This window comes from Miniopterus schreibersii (assembly GCF_964146895.1).
Source record: "Miniopterus schreibersii genome assembly, chromosome: 1".
NCBI classification, from domain to species: Eukaryota; Metazoa; Chordata; class Mammalia; order Chiroptera; family Miniopteridae; genus Miniopterus; species Miniopterus schreibersii.
The window spans coordinates 148,536,932-148,563,050 of record NC_138101.1 but is presented as its reverse complement, the minus strand read 5'-3'; the positions used below and the strand labels follow the sequence as shown (position 1 = coordinate 148,563,050).

At 37.3% G+C, this 26,119-nt stretch overlaps 1 protein-coding gene across 2 annotated transcripts in view; it reads left to right on the top strand.

Annotated features, from left to right (window-relative positions):
* Nucleotides 1-15,232: 15,232 nt before the first annotated feature.
* The window catches only part of MYEF2 (myelin expression factor 2), a 35,428-nt gene continuing 24,541 nt past the window's right edge, over nt 15,233-26,119 (top strand). The window contains exons 1-5 of one of the 2 annotated variants that reach the window (XM_081133844.1): nt 15,233-15,486; nt 20,184-20,392; nt 21,627-21,679; nt 22,896-22,903; nt 23,006-23,099. In XM_081133844.1, the coding sequence (XP_080989970.1) occupies nt 15,326-15,486; nt 20,184-20,392; nt 21,627-21,679; nt 22,896-22,903; nt 23,006-23,099 (525 nt within the window). In that variant the 5' untranslated portion in view covers nt 15,233-15,325. The remainder of the gene's footprint in view (nt 15,487-20,183; nt 20,393-21,626; nt 21,680-22,895; nt 22,904-23,005; nt 23,100-26,119) is intronic. The other variant, XM_081133845.1, reaches the window with a different exon arrangement.

The window sequence follows — 26,119 nt, the reverse complement described above, 5'->3', positions numbered from 1 at the left end:
CAGACCTGCAGGCTCCTTTCCCCCACCTCCTGTCCCTCTTCCTAGCTTCGGAAACACACGAGAAGGAGGACATGCTTCTCATCTGCACCTGCCCGGGAACCATTCGGCTAATGCGGTGGTTGGGGGAGAAAGTTACTTCTGAGGCAGGGCTGTCTCACCTTCCATGCTTGTTGCCATGGAGACGGAATCCCGCGAGTACATCTAAGGGTTGGCAGGTTGGTCTGCGCGCGCGGATCGGCTCAGCAACAATGTAACAGGCGCGTCCGGGGCCCTGCGTGGCGTCGCAGGACCGCGGGGAGCGCTTTCCTGGCCTACCTGGGTCAGGGTGTCTGTCGGTGAGAGGCAGAGGGCGTGGGCGCCCGCCAAGTGCGTGTGCGCGAGCGAGTGTACTTGCGGGAAGACGGGCACGGGGTTCTTCGATGTGGCAGCGTGTTCACACTCGCGCGCGCGCGCCTGTGCGGCTGTGAGGGCTCTGGGTCCTTACGTCTTCTCCTCCGACAGGGGAAAGGCGCGAGCGAACTGTTTAACTGGGGACTGCATGCGGCACTTGGGGTTATTTTCCCTCGCCCCCCCCTTTTCTCCCTCTACGCAAACCCAGCCGGGTCCCCTCCCTTTCGCAGGAGTAGGCGCCTGGGCGCTGTCCGTAGTGCTGAAGCATTGCGCAGCAGGACCCGGCTCCCGGCGAGCGACGCTCCGACACGGCTCCCCATGCGGCTGGGACACACGCTTTCCACACGCTGTTAAATATGTAGAATCCAGGCCTCCGCCGCCTAGAAAGCAAAGCAAAACGAAAACAGCAAAAATCTCTCACCTTCTCCTTCCTGAGGGGTCTTGTCGTTCTCTCCAAACTCAGTTATAAGGTTCCAACTCTATTCCTGTTTGGATACTGTATCCAGAACCTACAAGTTGTAAACACCTGTAGATTTCCTAAACGCTTAATTATTGACCTAATGAATTATTAAGTTGTCAGCGACTGGGGAAGATGTAAATGCCAAATCGGGTCATCATTCGCATAAAAATAAAACATAATGTAAAGGTGTGCTATAGTTTAATAATAAAGTGAAGACAAATTTTGTGGTCATTTGGAGTACTTACTAATTTAGAAAATTTTATGGTATTACAAAAAATGGACAATGAACTGGGAGTTCATACAAGAGTACACTAAAACCAAAAAAGGTTATTCTTTTTCATTTAAAACTAGTAAACACCCTGTAATGTAAGTGAATTAACTGCTCACCCAGGAAAAAAAAAATAGAAGTATCTTCTTCCATCTCATAAGCATGGTTTTATTGACTTTTTTAAAAGCTCACTAACATATATATACTAGGTGCTAAAGCAGTGCCCCTTGAAATTTAATGTGCATATGAATCCCCTGGGGATCTTGCTAAAATGTGCATTCTCATTCAGCAAATGTGAGGCTGGGTCTCAGATTCTGCATTTCGAACAATATTCCAGGTGATGCCAGAGGTTACAAGTCTCAGGACCTCACTTCAAGTAGCAAGGTGCTAGAGATACTGTATTCTGGCAATGCAGTCACTTATAGAGTATGGGAAAGGAGGTCATTTTCTTCCATCTAGAATTCTATGTATGTTTCCAGACTGTTGCAAGAATATTTTATTCACGTAAGTGCAGGGATTAACTATTTTGTTTGCACAATATTAACAAACTTCATGAATTTGATCATTTGATTTTGATTTTGACATTGTCTGGACACACACTATAGTTTACTACACTCTATATTTCCATACTATAATCTGCAATCATCCATTCTCTTTTCAAGTCCAGCTCAAGGAAGCAGGGCTAAGTTACATAATTCTACTTTTGATGTATGGGGCCCTACTGCAAGAATGTATTATGATTGGAGACTTTGCCTGGTAATTTTATAATTTTAAATATGGCTCCATAGTAAATCCTCATGACGCTGATCTTAAAAATCTAGATGCTACAGATATAATTCTCACCCAGTTTAGAAAGTAGGATTTGGCCACTATTTCATAAATCATTTGAATGAATGTTGATCTGTCGTGTCATTGACATAATAAAGGTATAGTTAGATTTTGAAGGTTCCTCGGAATGGTTTTCTGGTGTTTTAAAAAAATCCATACCTACATCAGTTGATACAGTGCTTTTAGTTAATGATTTTGAATTGATGCCAAAGGAAAGTTTTGACTATAAATTGGGTTCCTTGGCGTTAGCTGGTGCATGACCTTGACCCCTTTCAAGTTATATGAACAAGGGCGATGCTCTGAAAAGTCTGCAAAATGGCTTATTCAGGGGAGCATAGTGGATTAAAAAATCCATTATGTTCCACTTCCCTTGCTAGATTCTGGGATACAAAGATAGATGAGATTTAGTATCTGCCCTTGATGAGATACATTGCACAACAACTTGGCAGTTTTTACAAAGTTCTATAGAAGCACAGAGATTAATAATGTATATTTTCTTCTCTGTTGCCAAAGAAGTTATGAAGAATAGTAATGGAGAATAGAATAAAACCCAGAATACCTGTATTTTAAATTCTTACCAATGTCTGCTGCCCAACTTTTATTTTTTTAAAGTTGTTGAAAGATATGAAAGAGTTGAATGCTCTTCTAAAGAACCTGTGGTTAACCTATACTTCTGGGTAGTCTATGATTCATTTTCAGAGCAATCCAAATGATTAGAAAGGTAAATATGTGGGAGTCATTGTCTAGACCTCCCTCAACAGAATTGCCTTTACTATGCTTTGGCATTACACTTTCAGCTTATACACAAATATTCTATATAAAACACCCCTCAGTCTGTTATACAACCTGTTCTATGTCATCTATAGAATTGTTACTAAAGGCTTGACCAGCATATCACTTTCTATTCCTTTATGACAGCCCTCCAAAGACATTTCTTTCACTATCAATGTCATGAATTGAACTCTCACATCCCTCCTCTTCTCTTAAAACATCTGAGGTAAGTGGTGTTTTCTCTTCTTGTACACAATGTATTATATCATATCATTCATCACATTTGCCTTTTCTTTTAGTCACCAGGGATTAGAGACAAATCAACAACTACAAATTAGTAACTATATAAGACTTTAAGGCCTTTATATATGTTTTTTTTGTCTTCTCTATTGCCTTGACTGATACAATTTTGTTTTCTCAAGTATTGATACATTCTTTTCTTTAAATTATCTGTTTTAATATATGTCCTCATGTAAATGTACTCAGAAAATCAGAAATGGAGTCAGTAAATACAAAATAAGTAAATAAACACATTTATTTCTCTACCTTTTGGCCAAAAAATTTGACTACTGGGTGAGTATATGTGATTGTCTTATAAATTTGTTTTTAACAAGTAAACTAAAATATAGAAAAAAAATCACCTAGTTAGCTATGAAGATAAAATCTAATTTATTATGACTAAAGAATAAATATTAAGCTATCAGAAGAAAAGTTCAATTTATATAACTACAGATCAGCTTTATTTCTAAACATTATGTTTCCCTGTTTCTATAAATAGTGTCCCTTACATGACTAGGATCTTTTGTTATGTCAGAGAGTAGAAATGTTAATTAGCTGCCTTGTTAGAAGACAAGGTAACTACAGAAATTTAAAGAACATGACAACTCTACTATAATGAATATACTCTAGAATGAGGGTATCACAAAGGAACTGAAAGCAAGAATTTCCTCTGACAGGTCAGCTCAGAATTCCTTTGAAAGGAAAATTTTGCTTGCTATGAATTCTTTCCACCCAGCCTCCAGTTGACTTCTTGCTCTCATTTTCTATAGTGGGATCACCTCTTGAGCTTGTTAGACCAACATGTCCCCTTCAGCTTTTCATGGAAATCTGTCTGGCTGAAGTGTGATTATTCTTTATGAGCTAAAATGTTTTAATATTGCTGTGATTTGTTATTTCAAATGTTATTTACTCAAATGTTAGATATCAAAACTTTCAAATAAAAAAACCTAAAAATGATTAAAGACAAATATAATTTACTTTTGTTATAAATATTTAAAAAATTAATCGAATGCTTATTTAGCTTTAGATGGTATTAGATAATTAGCTATATCCAAGAGTCAACTGTTTATTTTTTTAGATGCATTTCTACCTATTTTGAGTATCATTTGAAGCTACCCATACCTTTTTCACACGTAAGTGGTTTTAATATTTTTTGAGAATCAAGAATGATTTTGGAATTCCAATAAGAAATATATGTCTTCTACCTAAAAATACACAGATATAGATGATTTTTCTCACAACTCAAGGCATTCATGGCCCCCTGGGAATCCATTTCTGTAATCCCAAAGTAATACAAGAAGCAATTTAAAAATTTCTCGTATAAATGAATGATCATGGCCTCATTCTCAGTTTTGCAACTAAGTATTGACTGACTTAAATACCTCTTTTTTTTTTTTTTTTTTACCATTCCATTTGTTTTCTGGTCTTTTTTTCCCCCCTTGGATTTCCTTGGAAATCAGGTGGAGTTGCTTTACCGTCTGATCTCTAGAAAGTAGCCAATGCTGAATATGCTGAAATAGGATTAGAGAGTACAGTAACAGGATGATTAGATTTGATTAGAAAATCGCTATGTGGGATTTTTGTCAACAGTGAAGAAATGATCTGAGTGGACTCCTAAGTGAATTGAGCACGATGACACTTCAGTGTACATAATGATCTAATGCCTGTGCGACAAGTCCCACGGAAAATGAGATGTTATGTTTCACTGGTAAACTTTTCTGCAAAGAAAAATGTACTAAATATTTCAATTCAGAGTGATCTATGACGTTTTATTTAATTGGTTTCATTTTTTACTGCTCCTAAGCCTTAAACTGATTCATTTAAAGTGTACTTCAAATCCTCTAGTATATTTACTGTTGAATCTAATGAGTATGCGAGGGTGCCTTGGGCACAGTCTTCATGAATGTGTGAGCCATAACTACAGTATCATATATTTAATTGACTTGAATTATTTTGTTGGGTTAAAGAAACAGGAAAGCAAAAGCAGTTTATTCTGCTACAGTCTATGTTTCTATAACAGGAGTCAGTTATGGGCAAGAAGGGTTGCCAAAAAAAAAAAGTGGAAATCAATTGGTTTATACATGATGTTCTGCGGTCTATTAGTGTTTTGACCACCAAGTAAAAGCAGTTTACCCATAGCTCCGCCAACCCAGCGGAATGAAGTCGCTGTGGAGGAAAGCAGTCCTGTACACTGTGCCCATTCACTGCTTCTTCCTCTGTTGAACGCTTTGTCCTGATCTTTGTGCATTTGCCCTTATTTTCATAATTCAACCTTTCCTTAGAGTGTTTCATCACTCTTAACTAAATCTTTTGTGAAGTTCTATATATTGTAATGTATGTTTTTAACTTTCGTTTTCAACGGCGCTAGTGTTTTCCTTAGGTTTGTAAATGTTCTTGTAGTGTCTGGTTGTGAAGTTGCAGGGGTTTTACATTCAATTTTTCCTCAGCATGATTTTCCCCCTAAATCATTCCATGTGTTTTTTAATTGAATGGACTTTATCTTTTAGAGCAGCTTTAGGATTACAGAAAAGTCAGCAGAAAGTTCCCATGTACCTCCTTTCTCTTATCCCACAGTTTCATGTTATTAACGTCTTGCATTAGTACATGCGTGTGTTACAATTGATGAACCAGCATTAATACCTTATTATTAAGTAAGGCTCATAGTTTACATGAGAGTTCATTCTTTGTGTTGTTTAGTCCTATGGATTTTAAAAAATGTATAATGTCGCGTATCCACCATTATATATCAGAACAGGAGAGTTTCACTGCCCTAGGTATCTCCTGTGCTCCACTTACTCATTCCTCCCCTCCCCCACCCCTCCCCACTCAACCTCTGGAAACATTGATCTTTTTACTGTAGCTATTGTTTTGTCTTTTCCAGAATGTATGTGTAGAGTCATGTAGACTCTGTTACCTTTTCAAACTGGCTTTTTTCCACATAGCAGCATACATTTGAGGTTTCTCCATGACTTTTCATGGCTTGATAGCTCATTTCCTTTTATTGCTTAGTAACATTTCCTTGCATGGGTATATCACAGTTTACTTACCATTAGCCTATCGAAACATATCTTGGTTGCTCCCAGTTTTGGGAAATTATGGTTAAAGATGCTCTAAACATTAATGTGCAGGTTTTTGTGTGAACATAAGTTTTCAGCTCATTTTGGTAAATAGCTGAGAGTCTGATTGCTGGATTAAGTGGTAAAAATATGTTAAGCTTTGTAAGAAAATGTAATACTGTGTTTCAAAGTGGCTGCGCTCTTTTGCATTCTGACCAGCAATAATAAGAGTTCCTGTTGCTTTGCACTCCTCAGCAGCATTCGCTGTTGTCAGTGTTTCAGATTTTAGGCATTCTAATAGCTATGTAGTGGTATCTCATTGTTGTTTTTATTTTTTATTCTATAGTGGTGTAAAACATTGAACATCTTATGCTTGTTATCTATCTGTATATCTTTTTTGCTGAGGTGTCTGTTTAGATATTTTCCCACTTTCTAATTGGGTGGTTTGTTTTCTTATTGTGTTTTAAGAGTTCTTTGTATATTTTGAATATATGTCCTCTATCAGATATATCTTTTCATTTTCTTAGGTTTCCAGTTATTTTTAGCACATTATTTTGTAGAACATGATAGGTTTTTTTCTTTCTTTCCAGAAATGCTTGCATTGTTAAAGTTGAAATACTTGTATATTTAATATTAGATTTCTAAATCTAAGCTGACCAAATAAAATTCACACCTCTCATATGTTAAGCAAAATTAAACCGAATGTGTATTTGATAAGATACAAAGTCACTTTGAGCAACTATAAAAGACAATTGGAAAAACAAAAGGGCCTTATCTTTCAATACTACTTGAAAGTCTGTATAAAATAAATTGAAGTTAGTGGCTATTTTATAAAAGAATATTTAAAATATGAAGAGTTTAAGGATAAAGTATAAACAATGTTTTGAGGACTGATTAATTTTAATAATTTTTACATAGTATTTTATATACAGTACACCTATGTTTTTTTGTTATTTATTTATTTTTAAAATATGTTTTGATTGATTTCAGAGAGAGGAGGGGGGGAAATAGAAACATCAATGACGAGAGAGAGTCATTGGTCAGCTGCCTCCTGCACAACAACTACTGAGGATCCAGTTCGCAACCCAGGCATGTGCTCTGACCGGGAATTGAACCGTGACCTCCTGGTTCACGAGCTGACGCTCAACCACTGAGCCACACAAGGCGGGCAGTACATAGTTGTTCTTATATGACTGTCCCAAAACAGTCATAAAAAATTTGAGACTTGCTGCCACAGACAACCATGATCGTTGGTGATAGTTCCCCATGATGTGCAAAGCAATAAACAGTTGGGAAGGATAAGGTCTGATGTTACAGATATGTTTTTGACACTAGTTTCCAGAAATATTAGGAAGCCAGGTGCAGAAATACAGTTGGAACGCTTATGCGTATATATGTACATATATATTTTAACATGTTTAAACAGTTTGTTATGCTTATGCAAGCCTACCATTCCTCAGCGACCTCAGGACTGTCAGAACATCCACCTCGATGTCCGCCATGGAGTCTCCTTAGTAATCTGAAGGGTATCGAGGGGAATTCAAAATTGAGATTTGTTAGTGGAGTCAAGAGAATAATGTAAGCTATAAGTGATTTTACATACTTACTCTTATTTAGAAGTGCAGGCATTCCTAAATCTAACAGGCACAATGAATGAATGAATGAATGAATGAATGAATGAATGAATGAATGAATGCATGAATGTAGTAATTCTGTCCTTTGTATTGGAGTACCTAAGAACACATGCCGTATTGCTTAGAAAGTGTGTCAAATATCACTTATTGAGGCTCAGCATCATTCTTATCCTTTGAAGCTCCCCCTTGTGTAAAACATTCCTCAGACTCTGTTGCCAGCAGCATTCTAACCTGGACTGTACCCCTGAGAGGCGGTGGTGCAAAATTTTAGAGGAGGAAGACAAATAAACCGTCCACCTCAGCAGCAGTGACCTTGTAGGTATCAGTGAATGGTTGATGAGATGAGATGTTATGCCCAGTAGCTTTGGGATATAAGAAAAATTTGCGACTTGCTGCCACAGACAACCATGATCGTTGGTGATGGTTCCCCATGATTCCTGCCCTTCTTAATTTTTAAAAATCTGGCAATCCCTCTTAGACCTTTGCTCCCCCAGTCCTACTAATTATTGTGGTAAATCTTTCAGTCTTTGTGCATTAATTCCTACATGAAATATCTATATTGTTTGACTTCATCGAAAATTTTTTTTCTGTTCCTGGTTGACTGCTGAATAAAGTAAGACATGAACATCATAGAAATACACCTAATCAAGTTTGTTTAAATACATATTTATGTGTATATATTTGCATATATATATACACATATATATTTTAACATGTTTATACAGTTTGTGACTTGAAATGTAATGACATGAAATAATTTCAGCCTACTATTCTACAATACACCATGAAGAATATGTCACATTTGCATACTACTGAAAAATCATTGCTTCTAACAAACTGGGCTCATAAGTAGCCATCAGGAATGGTGTGACCCTTGTTAAAAAGGGCTGAAAAAGGGTAGAATTTTTGGATTCTGTTCAGATTCATAAAAGTGAGGTAACAAATCCAATGGCAATGCCTAAAGGCAATGGGGTTAATTTTTCTCTCAAAACAAGAACTTCAGATGTAGGCAATCCAGGGCTTATACAATGGTTCTATGAGGCCATCAATGTTTCAGTCCCCTAAACTACGGATCTGTCATCCTTAGCTAGTAGCTTTTGTCCTCAAAATTGTTGCCTCATGCTTTCAAGAGGGATATTCCACCCTCAAGTCTCACAGAAAAGAAGGAATGCAAAGAACTTATTAGGAAAGACCCTTTTAGCACCTGTAGCATATTTCTTTTTTATAACTTCTTAGCTAGACCTGTGTCCTATGGCCCCATACTTTAGCTGGGCACATTGCTACTCTAAACAGAATTGTGGCTTGGTCAAGGAAGAATGTATATCAGATAGGAAACTTGTAGTGTTCTACAGCATAAAGCAAAGGAGCAAACAAAAACCAATGCAAATGACCTCTCCAGAAAAAAAATGTTTAAAGTAGTGTTTGTGTGACCACAATGTAGAAGAAACTATCGAAGCAAATCAGTTATTTCAATACAAAAATTATCAGGATCATCAGGATTAAGTTAAACTATGCATCATAGAAAGAATTTAAGTAGCAGCAATTTAATCAGGATAGAAATTTATTTCCTACTCTTGAAAACAAGTTTGTGGTAGGAATATGGGGGTTGTTACTGTGGCTTCATGTTGTCATCAGAGACCCTAATTTTATTTTCCTGTTACACCGCCTTCAGCACTTAGCTTCCAATTACAAGGTCACCTCACGGTCCAACCTGGTTGCTGTTGCTACAGACATCATTTGCTCCTTCCAAGGCCGCAGCAGGACGAGGCAAGAGACAAAGGCTATTCTTCTAGTTAAGTCAGTTCCTTCTAAGGAACCTCCCGCATGGTCCTCGCAACACTTCTGCTTATATCTTACTGGCTGGAGCATGGTTATGCCCTGTGCATGCATAGCTTCAAGTGTGCCTAGGAAATGTGGACTTTCAGCAACATTCAGTCACCTTAAATACATTTCTGTTATTAAATAAGAAGAGGAACATGGATTGTGTCAGTCCTCTCTATGATCAGCATTTATAGGCTTACCTTCAAATGCACTGGACAGCATGTGGATTGAACTTTATTATTCATCACTCTAAGAAATCTATTTTCTCTTTTAAATGTTGTGATTGAAAAACTGAAGAATGATATTGTTAAAGCAATAACTGCTATGAAGCAATCGTTTTCATTAATACCGTAGTCCCCCCTTAGCCTTGGTTTTGCTTTCCACGGTTTCAGTTACCTGTGGTCAACCATGGTCTGAAATATGAAATGGAAAATTCCAGGAGTGAAGAATTCGTAAGTTTAAATTTCATGCCTTTCTGCATAGCATGATGAAATTTTGCTCTGTCCAGCCCGAGATGTGAATCATCCTTGTTCAGCATATCCACACCCATACACTCTACCCACTACCTGTCCCTTGTCACTTAGTAGTCTTCTTGGTCATCACATTGCCATGGTATTTCGGTGCTTGTGTTCAAGTAAGCTTTATTTTTTAGCTTCAGGATGGCCCCAAAGCCATCCACTTAACATTCATTGCAGTATATTGTTATAACTTCTATTTTATTATTATTTTTGTTAATCACCTACTGTGCCTACTTTATAAATTAAATTTTATCATAGGTATGTATGTGTAGGGGCAAACATAGCACACACACATACTATGTATATATACACTATATATATACACACATATATATACAATTCAGTATTATCTGCAATTTCAGGCATCCACTGGGGGTCATAGAACATATCCCCTGTGGATAAGGGGCAACTACTGTACTTTTTGGGTTAGTATACCAAACTTAGAATAGTTAAAAATATCACCATACAATATCCATGGCATTGGACAGGGAAAGCCCAGTTCATGGAATTGTTAAAGCGCGGAGAGTAACTGCACACAGGGAGGGCAGTGGGGCAGAGCTCTTGAAAACTGGCTCTGCTGAGCCTCCCTTTCATGCAGTTACTGGGGTGAGACTGAAGAAAAATTTAAATTAAGAAATTTAATTAAAAATTTAAATTAAATTATTTAAATTAAGAAGTTAGAACATGAATAAAAATTGAGACTTCAAATAAACATCGGGGAATCAAAGGAATCTTTAGTCTTCAAAGAAAGTTCCAATACTTCTTGCAAAAATCAAAAGTAAATCTGTTATTGGGCAATAACCCCTGCGTTATAAAGTTGAAAAATGTGACAATTATCTAAGGAATTCAAGCAAAACCCTTGGTATTATCTGAATTATTTCAATAATTGAGGTGAAAGTAGAATTTCAGCCTTGATTATTCAGATAATTGCCCTAATTCTAAACTTCACTTCACTGGTAGAGTCCTTTCTTCAGGATGTATTTTTAGAATGCTAAATGCTAAAAAATAGATTCCTAAATTAAGCAGAGCAATGGGGTTGGGGGTGGGGGGATAGTAAGTGGTTGATTGTCAGAATAAGACTATACTTTTCTTTCTAGTGACAATAACTGACATCCACTTTTTCACCACAGAATAAACTTCTGTGATGCAAAAGGAAACTACATATGGATTTCAAATATAACCTGTAGTATTTTTTAAAGTTATAAATTCCTTTTTAAGTTTTAATTCTCTAATGTTTAGAAACTCAATAGCTCCAAATTCAGCCATTTAATTTTTTAAAATTTATCTTTATTGTTGAAAGTATTATAGATGTCCCCTTTTTCCCCTCCATTGACCCCCCCTTCCCTGCTCCCGCCCCCTCCCCAGGACTTCACCGTACTCTGTGTCCACAGATTATGTATATATGCATACAAATTCTTCAGTTAATCTCTTCCCACCTCCCCCTACCCTGAGATTCATGAGTCTGTTACATGCTTCTATGTCTCTGATTAGACATTTAATTTTTTAAAGCCAAGCGAATTGATTTAAAAATCACACTATACTTTCTGTTTGACTTCATATTTTTGGTCTTTGCCTTCGAATTTTTAAAAAACTTATTTTTCAATTACAGTCGACATACAATATTATATCAATTTCAGGTGTACAACATAGTGATTAGACATTTACATAACTTAGGAAGTGATCACTCCGATAAGTCTAGGACCCATCTGACACCATATATAGTTATTACAATAGTATTGACTACATTCCCTGTGCTGTTACTTTACATCCTCGTGACTATTTTCATAACTGGCAATTTGTACTTTTTAATGCCTTCACCTTTTTCGCCTATCTTCCCAGCCCTGACCCACATGGCAACCATCAACTTGTTCTCTGTATCTATAAATTTGTTTCTGTTTTGCTTGCTTGTTTATTTTGGTTTTTAGTGAAATCATATGGTATTTGTTTTTCTTAGTTTAACCTATCATTTAGCATAATACCCTCTAGGTCCATCCACGTTGTTGGAAATGACAAGACTTCATTCTTTTTTATGACTGAGTGATATTCCATTGTATATACGTACCACCAACGCAAGGCTAGAAGGATGATCACATTCTAGTTGCCACTAGAGTCTCTTCTTTGGAAGTAGAACTCTGGTCAGTGAGCCCAAATGAAAAGTTATTTGCCAACCTCCCCTACAGTTGGGTGTGTCATGTGACTAAGTTCCCACTCATGAGCAGAAGTGTTGTGTGAGAATTCTGGATGCAACACTTTTTTCCTGGCCTCCAATGCCCACAAGATGCCTAGATCTACAGAGCCATCTTGGGCCAGAGGGCGACCCGCAGAATGGAAGCCTCACACGAGGGCGGTGTAAGATTAAAACCGAAAGAACCTTAGTCCTTGATGACTGTGGAGCTACCATATCTCCTCTGAGATGCCTCCCTCTGCACTTCTTTTTCTCAACAGAGTAAAAACTCCTATCTTGTTTCAGACACTATTATTTTATTTCCAGTTTCTGTTACTACCCGGTGAACACAATTTCTAAATGATACACATATTTAATATTAATTGAAAATATTTTGGGATTTTAGGGTCAAATCTCTAGATATGAATAATGGCTCCCCCCCCCCATTTCAATTTGTAAGAAAAAAACTAAGTGGTTATGTGAAGTTGTACTATTAATACATTTTGTGTAACTGTGAAGGATGACACTTGTAATGGGAACTGTAACTACTTATTAAAAACGAAAGCTTTATTTAATTATTTTATAGCATGTATATGTGGACTTAAAAGAGGGGGAACATGCAGCAATAGAATGTTAATAACTATTTTTTCTTTATTTTTTGCAGATTTAGCTAAGATAAGTACAATACTAATAGCAAAAGAGGGAGGAAAGATCAATCTATAGAGCAGTCGGATGGAGTGGTAAGGAGTAATCATTTTCTCTTCAGAAGCTTCCCCCAATTCTCTTCGTCTTTTAAGATCCAGCTCTTTTGTGCAGCTCTCATGGATTCCCCTGTAGGAATTAACCTCTGCCCTTTATGCATTTATAGAATCAGGACTAAGGTACAGTGAGTAAGGCATTTGCCTTAGGCACAAAATTTAAAAGGGGGCCAAAAAGCTCAATAATCACGATAAATATTTGAATGGAATGTTTTAATTATCACACTATAGCATGCAGGCTGGTCTCCTCTTTTTGTAAATAAATTTTAAATAATACTTCGCTTTTATCTTTATTACAGAACTCAAATAGTGCTTTTTATAAACATCCTCTCTCGACAGGCCTATACTCATTTTTGTATTCCTCAGGCACCTACTACTCTGTTTTAAGCATAAAGGCCTCTTAAAAATATTAAATTGGCTCTATTGAAGGATTTTGCAAGAATATACTAGGGACTACAGGGTTAAATTTTCATAATTAAATTCAACTATAGCAAAAGGATACGCAGAGAGTGAAGAATGTTTTGAAAGTACTTATAATTCAGGTCTTGGGAATATCACCTGACTTCCCTGTGACTAAAACCCTCCCCAGCCTAGAGAAACAGGGAATTGTAATACTACTTTACATTCATATAGCATTTTGTCCTATATAAAGTGTTTTCTTTTAATCCTCACCTTAATCCTGCAAGGTAAGTATTACTATTCCAATTTACTATGAAGAAATTGAGAAGGTAAGTGACTTGCCCAAGCAGTTATAGGCAGGAAGTGGCAGAGCTGGGGTTTTAACCCAGGTTTTCTGGGTCAAAATCCCATTCCCGCCCTGGCTTGTGAGGTTCAGTTGGTTGAGTGTCCTCTTGTGCACCAAAAAGTCTGGTTTGATTCCCAGTCAGTGCACATGCCCAGGTTGCGGGTTAGTCCCCAGGGTCAGGATGCATGCAGGAGGCAACAGATCGAGGTTTCTCTCTCACATCCATGTTTCTCTCTCTCTCAAATCAATAAAAACATATATTTAAAAAATCCCACTCCTTTCTTCTTCAAGCGCTAAGTCTTAGGCTTGACTGAGGAGAAACAATTTAATAGAGCAACTATCATAGCGTGTATTCTGTTTATGAAACAATATCAGTAGCACCTTAAACAGCAGTATTTTACCAAGCATACTCATTAATAATTAAAATTCTTCTGATTTTTATGTGTATGTGTTCAATGACATAGATTGTCTTGTAGCATAGCATTAAATGTTTTATGATTAAGCGCGGAAACCTGCATATTGACATGTCAAAGGACAGGGGGATATTATGCAATACTTGAGTATGTTTCAAGCTACAGCTGTCCTACTGATGTGCAAGACATTCTGCAAAGAATGTAAATCATACATGTTTGCTTCTTTATGAAAAGAACATTTGGTGAAGTCTGAATTTTCAGCTGAAAAAGGTTATTTAAATGTGAAATTAAAGTACTTCAGAGTTAGGAGTTAAGCTTGATGGATATTTTTTTTCTTCATACTTAGGGGGAAAATACCTATGACTGTATTTTAAAACTCTATATGGTAATTAAATTTGTTTGAGAGTCTATAACTGCTTCAAGTATAATTTCCGTCAGCATATAATAAAGGCATAACCCAAACCGAAAATGTCTATTATTAGCCCATCTAGTAGATTTCTTATAAAAAGTATGGGTTCTCCCCATTGATTGTTGCCGGGAGAATTAAAATAACTTCAGTCTTCCTTTGATAAGCTGGTAGGAGTTCCCAGGAAAGCCTCATTGTCAAACACCACCGGAGCTCACAACAAATCCAACGCATTTCATTCTGGGGAACGGGAACCGGTCATCAACGACTGTTCATTGAATGCTCACGGGGTGCCCGGGCAGTGCCAGGGGATTTGTCTGCATCAAAGGCTTTCTAAGGGGAGCCTGAAGATCTGCAGACGTCTCCAAAGATGCAGGGCGGCTACCTGGAAGGAACAGTCCGAACCGACCGGAGCGCTAGGGGCTCCCAGCACCCACAGGCGACTCTGGCGCGGAGACCCCCGCTGGGTGCCACGCCACAGGCCGGCGGGGGACGCGCCCGGAGCACCCCGGGGCCCTGGACACGCCAAGCGCTCCCGGCCCGGGGCAGGGCCGACTGCGGCAATGGCGGCCCCGACCGGCCACCCCGTCCTCGCCCTTCCCCCACGCCGCGCTCCCGCTCCCACTCCCACCCCCCACCCCCGGCTCGCACCATCTCCCAGTCGCCAGGCCCCGGCTGGTTCTCGCGAGATCCGGGCAACTGAGCGCTCGGGGCCTTTTCAAATCGGGATCCGTTACCGCTTTCCCGGCCGCCGCCATTGTCACGCTCGGAGCCTCTCAGCGCGGGCGGCCGAGGCGGAGGTAGTGGCGGCGGGATGGCGGACGCTGACAAGGCCGAGGTGCCCGGCGCCGCGGGGCACGACAGCCCGCTGGCACAGCCCGCCGAGCCGCCGGGGGAGGCGCGGCGAGAAGCGCACCCGCCGGAGGCGGAGAAGCAGCCCCCTCAGCACAGCAGCGGCTCCAACGGCGTTAAAATGTATTGTCTTTTCCTCCGGGGACCGGGACGCGGTGGGGGACGGGAAGTCGGCCTGGGGGGCGGGGGGGGACGGCCTGGGCCTCGGGGGGAACGGCCCTGGGCCGCGGGGCGCGGGCGGAGCAGGTGCAGCCGGGCTGCTCCCAGGCCCGAGCCTCCCGCTCCGGGCGCGGCGAGCGGGGTGCGGGGGGCGGCGGCCCCGTGCCGTTTGCAGCCGGAGGTCACGGCTCAGCCCCGCCGCCCCGGCTGCCGCCGGAGAGCCGGCCAGCAAAGCCCGGCGGCCGGCGCGGTTTGCTGGGAAATGGTCCCGCGTTTAAAGGCCAGTAGTTAGTGTTCATCACTAGGGAGTATCTAGGGATGACATCATCGGACATTTCCTCCTCGCCGCGGAGGCGGGACGCGTTTCCGAGGAATGTCCGCGCGCCTCCCCGCCTCGCGCTGCGCGGCAGACCTCCAGTCGTTCTGTTGTTTTCCAAAGTAAACACGCACTTGTGAACAGATAGGTACCGAGGGGAAGTTTACTAACGGGCTGTGAGGCTGCATCCATTGTGCTACCCTTGAATTGGAAGCGGTGCTTTTGAAAAGGGAAATGTAAGCCTTGCTCGCCCTTCCCGGCCCCCAAATGTTTGTCTAGCGTGCAGGTATTTTTTTTTTTTTTTTTTAAACAGTGTGTGATGGTAGGTTCTTAATTCTGGTATGGTGGCATAGTAGGATTTTTTTTTTTTTTAATTGAGGGAAATCCACTACTTTTAAGATTGCACCTGTCATTAGGACCTATGAAGAATTGAGTTGACGCGAATTCATTCTAATTTCTAGTTAGTGTAAGGAAATGTTACGCTCCCCTTTGTTGTTGTTATGGGGGTGTGTGCGAAGGCGGGCTTTATTTGCATATGCCCAGCTCTTTAAACCTGAAGTGGGAAGGAGGTTGTTAATTTAGTGAAAACATCGTTTTCCTTCTCTCAGTTATTCCTCAAGAGTGGAAAGCAGTGGACATGTGCTCCCACTACAATAGACCAGGGAAATGGTCTTGCTTTTCTTTTGTGTAAAAATGTTTGAAAGTGTAGTAAATCTGGCCCAGCCTGTTTAAGGGTTGATTGCAGATAAGGTTAGTTGTGGCACTCCTGCTCTCAGTTGGGTGTGGACAGGATAGGCGCTATCTTTAGGCAGAATGGAGGTAAAGGTACAGGGAGTGTGTTCCTAGGTGGAATGCGGTGCGCCTCCGCAGCCCAGGGACCAAAAGTGACTGAAGCACTTTCTACCATGCCTACCAAATTGTGCGCTTTCAGGGATTGGGCATCATAAATATGAATGAAAACCAGTGAAATGATACATTTAAAATGTGCTTTTTAAAAATATCTCAACATGGGCCTGCCACCCTTTTCTCCTGAACAGAAAGTACAGCCTTGGATTACAGAGAGAAACCCTACTGAACTTGGATATAAACAGTGTAGTAGTGTCAGTACAGGTAAAGCTGCTATCTAAACCTCCATCAGATCTAAAAGTCTCTAATCCCTTTTAAAGTCTCTTTGTGGTTTACTTAGACAGGAGAGGAGAGAGGCGGAAAAAGAATCTCTTTAACTTCTAATTGAGGAAAAAGAAAATACAAGGTGAAGAAATTAAGAAATGTGACTATTAAATACAGATACAGATCCTTTTCATACTGCTTATAGTTCATCTCTCTCCTATCCTCTTTTCCAAGAAGTTGAGTGAAGAGGCAAGTTTACTTTCAGGGGTTTCTTGAACTGCCTATTACATAAAAACATAATCCAGCATGGGTCCCTCTCACTGAATAACTAGGTACATTTACCTGTATCAACCTAAGAACCTTTTTTGACCCTGTGAACCAACGGGTGGAGTAGTTAACCCAATGCATAAACTTCAGTTGATTTCCATGTTTTTAATAATAAGAATTCATAGAGATGTAAAAATTGCCAAGTATTGCCTTAAAATATATATTGGTCAGACGTGAACACAATGTTTCTTGTTATCAAGATTGAAATGACTTTTGCTGAGGTTAATCGATAGTCATTGAAGATGGAGACCACTATGTCTTATTCATCTTTTATCCCTGAGGCCTTATACTTAAAAAGGCCCAATAAGTATTTGTTTAAGAAGTGTAGAAGTAAACTTTTATGGTCATGAAACTCATATACAGAAGATTTAGTGGGTATGTTCACATCTTTTGACAAGAAATTAAAGATGTTTTCCTAGTGTAGTCTTTTGCTTTGCGCTGAATGGTATACTAGCTCTCCTTTTCTTAAGTGAGTAAGAGGAAAAAGAGTATTGTTATAACTCCTCATTATTCAAGTGTGATTAAGTAGTACCTTGGAGTATGTGGAGATTGTTAGTTACATTAGGATACTAGCATAAAAGTTTAAAGCATTGGAGTAGGGTGAAGTGGTTGAAGTAGAGTAGTACTTTTTTTATCATGTTAGGAATAAAGAATGGAACTGGACTTAATTTTGGATCTCATACTATAGCTTTATGTTCTTAAAATCATATTAAAACTATGTTTTCTTATTTGATGTCCCATATTGACTTTTCAGGAATTTATGTTATAATTTGGGTGGGCATAATTCAGCCTTAAGCGTAAATAACATTTTTGTAACTTAAAATAGTCAACATGTACAACAGTATAGTGATTCCCGGGGTGGGGGGAGATAGAAGAGGGTAAAGGGGTCGATAAATGGTGACTGAAAGATACTTACTTTGGGTGGTGAACACATAATACAATATACAGATGATATAGAATTGTACACTTGAAATCTATATCATTTTATTAACCAGTGTCACCCCCAATAAATTTAATAAAAATTTTTAAAAACTGAATAGTCATAGTATTTCAAGTACGTTAAGAGGAAGGTTTGCTTAAATGAATAGTTTGGGAATTATTAAATGGAACTCTGAATATAGTACCAATATTTTAATATTATGTAGCATTGTTTTTCTAAGAGTTTTAACATATATTTTTACTGTGTCTTTCATAATGTATTTAAGACATATAAAGAGTTCAGAAATTGAGCAGTTATAGCTTAGTTTCTTAATCAAACCATACCTCTAGCTCTAAACTTCCATAGGTAGTCTTAATTATGCATTGTAAATTAGCAGTTGCCATTTTCAGTAGTGCAACTCTGTACAGACAAGTAGTACTTGCTAGAGTTGGACAGGTGAGATGATCCCTTCTAGGATTTCCCATTTCTGAAAAGGGAAGATGTTTGACAGTGAAGGTGTCCCTGTCAGGGTCTGAAAAAGTGGCAAAGCAAGTTTGGCCCTAATATCTCTTAATTTTAGCAGTTTTCCTGGAAGACAGTAGCACCATCTGACTGTTTGCTCACTCAAGAATTAATATTTATCGAGCGCATGTTATGTGCAGTCACCATGCTAGATGCTGCTGATCCCAACACAGATAGTTTTTCTTTTTGTAGAGTTTTACAAATTATATGTATGACTGTGTTGTTAACCTGCTCAGAAAAGTGGTGTGTGAAAAGTTCTATATATCATGGAATAAGTGACTAGAATAAGATGTGTATGTGGAGCACAGCAATGTATATATTCTCACAGTTGCTTGGTTTAGAAGATAATTTAGAGCCTGGATTATAAAGCCTGATTGGTTATCAGAATAATCCAGGAAGCTGTAAAAAATTTAGATTCCTGGGTGTCACTCCCAGAGATTTTTATTAATGTATATTTATAAACAATTGCTTTAAAATAAAAGTTTTAGTTAGTTTTAGATTCACTAGTGTAATTAGTGATTTAAAATAAATCTATTGTTCTGTAAAAAAAAAAGATTTCTTTTGAAAAGTAAATTGCATTTTTAAAATACATATTTAAATTTTTTATCAACAGGATTTACTTTAAGTATATACTTGTATCCTACAGATGGTTGATGGATAGCATCACATAGTTGAATTGTCGTTACAGTTTTATAAATTCAAAAATTTTTCGGTTAAGGCCTCATTAAAAAGTAGATTTATAAACTTCTAGTTGGTGTTGTGTTTAAGTGCTGCTTCCTCCTCCACCCCACCCCCCCATTATTGATAATACTAATAAAAATGACTTGGTTCTCTTACCGTACCCTGTCCTAGTTTATAGGTTAAAACAGAAAATGTTGAGCATGAAAATATTAGTATACCTTATCAGTTTTCTATGTTGATCAAAACTGAAAATAGAAAAAAATTGAGTCATATGGTAGTGTGTGCATGTACAGATACGTAGATATAACTACGTATTTTAACTACGTTTTTAAGCAACAAGGGAGAAGAGTTCTGGGAAGAAACTGTTAACCTTTAAGAGATGAAATTTTTCAGGGTATCATTTTGTAAATTAATTTTTTAGAGTTCTGAATAAGGCCCAGAAAGTTAATTCTCCATAAAGGTGGCAGTTGTACATACTGTAGGAATAAAATTACACATTTCCCCCTCTTAAGTTCTAATTACGTTTATTATGCATTATGAAGGGAAAAACTGGGTGATTGTTTGGATGCTGCAGCTATTTAATATAGAAAAAAAGGATTGTGAAATGAGAATTTTGGTAACATGCCCAAATCCTTGCTTTGAAATGGCATTGGGTAATTTCATTGCCAGCAGTCTGACTCTTCATCTGCTTTGCTGAGATCTAACTTAGTGGAGAGTTTTGTGAAGTGAAGTGATAAATATTGAATATTTAATATAGACTTCCATTTTCTTGTTTTTAATTCATAGGGAGAATGATGAATCAGTGAAAGAAGAGAAATCTGAATTAAAGGAAAAATCTACAGGAAATAAGAAGACTCATAGATTTCATCCTTATTCAAAAGACAAGAATTCGGGCACTGGAGAAAAGAAGGGTCCAAATCGTAATAGAGTTTTCATTAGCAACATCCCATATGACATGAAATGGCAAGCTATTAAAGATCTAATGAGAGAGAAAGGTAAACATCTTTGATAAACCCACTGTTGGGTAATCTTCATATAGAAGGGGGAGGGGACTAAGTGAACTTTTTTTATACCTATGAGCCAAACAGACTCAAAAAACCGATTTTTGTTCATTTCTTAACACGTGAATTAATCATTCCCTCTTCTTTCACTTGACACAATTTCATTACAAGGTAGTATGGATAAATAAAGTTTTTTTTCTTTTCTTTTTGTTATTTCAGTGGGATAGTAGTGAGCCAGCATATGCATGCCACCAAGAATTTTGTTAAAGTGATTGCTTTGTTTAGTTGAAGTTTTTATAGATTTTAAAGGACTATTGCATTAGTTAAGCAATACATTTAGCTGTTAAAGTATGAATAATAAGGTCTGATTATTTTTTTTCCAAAAGCTGTTTTGTTATTATCTTGGTGGAGTCTGGAATCTGGCTGTGGAATTCATTTTGTTTGCATTGTCATGAATGCGATGATGCTGTCTCTGCAGTTCTATATTAAAATTGCGTTACTGCTGTTTCAGTTTTGTTTTCAGAATAACCTGAAAACCTTCATTTTATATACATGGTTGGTTTTGGGGAAAAATAATTTTAATACTTGATCTTGTAAAAGTTAGTTTTGTTATCTCTTGAAAAATTGAGTTTCAACAGTCCTGCAAACTATGTACTTGGCTTTGAGGCTGATCTCCTCTAATAAATTAAAAAAAAATTGCATTGGTGTATCTGTTGTAAGGTGACAACTATTTGATTGGTTTTATTCATTGACTTTATTTAGAAAGTGTGTGGCTTGCTGTGAAGCATGACTTGTAAATTTAGTTTGATGGCAAAACATGATTGAAGACATTCAGGTAGGAAGTCACCTTAAAACAGCTGTTGTGTGTAGGCGACTAAAGTTATTTGAAAAGTGCTAATGTTGATGTTTTTAATATGATAGGCTAAGGGACCATTTGTATGTATATGTGCATTTGTTCACCAACTATATCATGCTGGCCAAAATATGATCTGTAGTATGAATTAGGTTAATATGGTTGTTAGCTTTTTTAGAGAATGTGGATGATGTACATTTCTGAAAATTAGTTAAATTTACATAGCCATTGACAGGAGGTATGCTGGTCTGGTTTTGATTGTTGGTGAATAATAGGTGCTTTTCTGTAGAGTTGTGCACAGGTGTGCAGTAAAGCAAGATATTGGTGTTTAAATGTATTGTTTCTTGGTATCTTCCTTTTGTATGTCTTATGTAGTTGGTGAGGTTACATACGTGGAGCTCTTTAAGGATGCGGAAGGAAAATCAAGGGTAAGTGCTGTGGGCAGTAATCTGCTTGAGGTTTAAAAGTTCCTCAGCAGTTTACTTTTTGTATAATACTTGTACCAGTTTTTGGAAACTTAAGTTTCATTTTGTTTTACTTTATTATGCAAGATTTGAGGCTTTATATTAGCAAGTCTGACACTTATACAAATCAAGCTAGCTGCCTGGAAGGGATGGGTTTTGTAAATGCTCAAAAAGAGCATTCACTTTTTTAATGCTCTAAGGTAATGCTTCTTCTTAGACTATAGATTTTAATGTAGGATTTTTTTTTGTTGTGTTTTGATGTCTTCAAGGATATTTTAAAAGTCACTGAATTGATAATATTCCTTAAGAGTTCTATGAGAGGCCTGTAATTTAAAGGTGTTACTTCAGAATGTTTGTTTGGAATTTATACTGAAAAAAACTTAATTTGGTAGCCTACAGGACTACATAAGAGGCAGTGCCCTGATCAATTGGTATGAATGACACTGATGATTAAATTGACCTAGAAGGGATTGGGCGATAGTCAGTTTTGATTTTTGGCAACAAACAAGAAAGAATATGCTGAAGAAAGAATGGAAAGCTCTTAACAGTGTTTAATTTTATTAGCAAAAAAACAGTTGGGTGCATGAAAAATAAAAAGTTTGTCATTGCATCTAGTGACACTTTGAATAGTAACAATGACAAGGAATTATTTTTAAAATGATACTACAAATTTGTTTCTTTAACATAGGTGACTTTTTTTACATTCTTGAAACTGGATGCTGTTAAATTGTATGCAGCCAGTTTGAGAACTTCGTTAAAAGTGAGATTAATATTTCCTATTTTGATTTTAATAAAATTGAAAAATATACATTAAAAACTATTTATGCACAATGTAGCTCCTGAAAATATTTATAACTGTGTAAGGATAGGGATATTGGAGTCTTCAATTATTTCTTTGAATTAGTTTTCATTGAATTTGTGCAATGATATTACATTGGTTTAAACTTAAAGAAGAATCATCTAAAATGTGCTTCAAGCTTATGCTAGATCGTACTATCTTAAAAAGATATTTAAAACTGACAAAAAATTTGTGGTCACTTGCCTTTTATGTTCTGGAGGTGTAAAAGAAAAAAAATGACAATTGATTTTAATGACTTAAATGTTAGACTCTACTATTAACTTCGTCTACTGATAAAACTTTTTTTCTTTTGCATATATTGACAAATCTACCTGGATATAGGGTTGTGGGTAAGAATTTTTTTTAAGTATCTTAAGTCAAATTTAAACTTCTGATTGTAAAAAATAACCTTAGTACATTAAAATTTCCTCCCAATTTTTCTCTCAATTAAGTGTGGTTGAATTTAAAGATGAAGAATTTGTAAAGAAAGCACTAGAAACCATGAACAAATATGATCTTAGTGGAAGACCCCTGAATATTAAAGAGGTAAGATTGCTTATATTTGGAATAATGTAAACATTTGAATATAAGGACATGTTTTCTTTGTATTTTTATCATTGGTAATGCATTTGTCTGACTACAACATTTTTTTTAGCATAGATTCTTATTAAAGTATTATCTATTGATGACAATTTTGCTTGTACATGATTTTCTATTTGCCCTTAAGCAGTTGTCCTAATATTTGATTTGCTCCAAATTATTATAAGCAGAGGAACATGATTTAAAGAAATTTCAGGACCCAAGCCCTGGCCAGTACGGGTTGGTTGGACATCGTCCTGTGCACCAGGAGGTTGCCAGTTCGATTCCCAGTCAAGGGCATGTGCCTGGGTTGTAGGCTGGGTCCCTGGTAGGGGTTGTGCAGGAGGCAGCCAATTGATGTTACGCTCTCACATTGATGTTTTTCTCCCTCTCCCTTCCTCTCTCTAAAAATCAATAAACTATTCTTTTTAAAAAAAATTAAAGATGACACACTTTAGGTGTTGACTTTATTTGGTATATTTATTTTCAGTTTTTAGATTGTGTTTAATTTGAGAAATGTAGATTATCAAAGCTTGCTTAATAATGCAAATACCTTATGGATTTGAATAAAATTGATACTTTTAATAACATTAACCTGAAATTATACCAGATTAAAATTTTTAAAAAGTTACATCTATTAGCGAAATTTATAACTGGAACTTGTAAACCCCTAAAATGGAGATGTTCCCTTTGTATAGAATTGTTGCAATATAAATACGTTGATAAAAGAATGATTGGAAGATACATAAAAAAAACCCTAACTATTTATAGTTTGGTGTAAATTGACCTTAGAAATAATTAGCTTGAATAGCAATCATTTTCCTCTCTTCCTTTAGTTCATATTGTTAATCTTATCTGAATAATTTGATCACAGACCAGTTATGTATATATCCTTGCTGAAGTCTGTATTAAAAAAGATAGAGGATACAACTTGGGAACCCTGAAGAGTCTCCATTAGCACAGATGTTAATCATTGGTAATAGAGCTGTACTATCGGTCACAGTTTAACTTAGTATAGTAGTGATTTGAGTCCCAGCTCTGTCACTTCTAGCTGTGTGAGTAGACATGTTACTTATTCTCTAAACCTTAGTAATTGAATAGTACTACAGATAATACTTACCTAATAGGGTGTTTATAAGGATAAATTAGATACATGGTAAAGAACTTAGTCTGTGGCATAAGAGAACCTGTGTGACCCAGGGCAAACTACTTAAGCTCTCTATTTCTTTGTTTTCTTATTTCTAAAATGGGAATAATACTAGAATCTATTAATAGTGTTATAAGGAGTCAAAGAGTTAATATATATAAAACATTTAATAAATGTTAGCTATTTGTTATAATTGTGGTATTATATAAAGCACTTAGCATATTGCTCAAAATATTGTAACTACATAATAAATGTTAGCTGTAATAATAATTATGATTGTCGTTATTCCTGTCCAAGGTGTAGATGTTACTAGTCATTGTTCTCTTGTTCCTTAGTATGAGGTGATAATGCAGTATTTTCCCTTTATCTGCAATGGCTGCATTCCAAGACCCCCAGTGGATGCCCGAACCCTAAGTATATTCTGTTTTTTTCTATACATATTACCTTTTCACTTAAAGGAAGCTCTGTACAGCTTCCCTTTGGCATATTCGAATTGCCATCATCACTACTCTTGCACTTTGGGGCCATTATTAAGTAAAATAAGGTCACTTGAACACAAGTACTGTGATACCATGATAGTTGATTTATAACCGAGGTGGCTTCTAAGTGACTAAAGGGTGGGTAGTGGTATACAGTGTGAATGAGACTGGACAAAGGTCTGATTCATGTCCCAGGCTGGATGGTGTGAGACAGCACAAGATTTCATAATAATACTCAGGACAGCACACAATTTAAAACTCATGAATTGTTTATTTCTGGAATTTTTCATTTAATATTTTCAGGTGGTTATTGCCCATGGGTAACTGAAGCCAAGGAGAGTGAAACCATGGATAAGCAGAGACTGCTATAGCTTAAAATGAAAGGCCAGGCTACTAACATACACAATATAAAAGTACCTCGAACCTCTCTATTTGAGTTAGTTTCTCACTTCCTTTCTAACCCTGTTTGAGCCTGGGGTTTCTTCTTTTTTTTTTCTTCTGACTGGGAAGTGGAGAATTGGTAGAGAAAGTTTAGACTGTTATGGTCTGTGCCAGCCCATTTATTTAGTGGTTTTTATGTGTAGGCCAGGACCAGTGTTCCAGAAATGTGTTGATATTCTAAATAATTTCCCATAAGGGTGACATTTGTAGAAAACCATTCTTCTGGGAAATTATTATTTTGAGGATTATGATTTACTGTTTTATGATGTTTCTTATTCTTCAAAAGACAAATATTACAGATTCCCAGTGTTTTTATTTTTAATTGGAAGAAAAGTGTATTGGATGCTAAAGGCCAGGTCCATGTCTTTTGTGTTCTTTTAAGTTTTAGCACATTGTGGATACTCAGTATTTCAGAGACCCTAGAATAGAGTTATGTGATCCATGCCAATATAGGATACTTCCATTTTTAACCCTTTTAAGAGGAAAAAATTGTATAGGTTGGCCTAGCTAAATGGTGAGATGTTCTTTATTCAGTTACCTTTTTTGGATTAATATCACTAAAGGCCCCTTTTCTGGGAATATCAGATTTACAGATGGGTCAGTGCTGAGGTCAGTGCTGAGAACTACTAGTGAGAGTCTAAGGAAAAATTTATTTCCAATGTTCCTTTACAGGTATTAGAATTTCACTTTTCATGTAATTCAATGGGGTTTAGTAACAGTTGTAAACTTATTATAGGCTCTCTACTAGCATTAGCAGGCAATGACTGGCAGGCTGACATCCAAGGTAAAAAGAGGGATAAAAACTATTTATATAGTAGGTAATTTGTGTTATATAAATTGTATTGTATATATGTTTTTTTAAAAATATGGCTTTATTGATTTCAGAGGGAGGAAGGGAGAGGGAGAGATAGAAATATCAG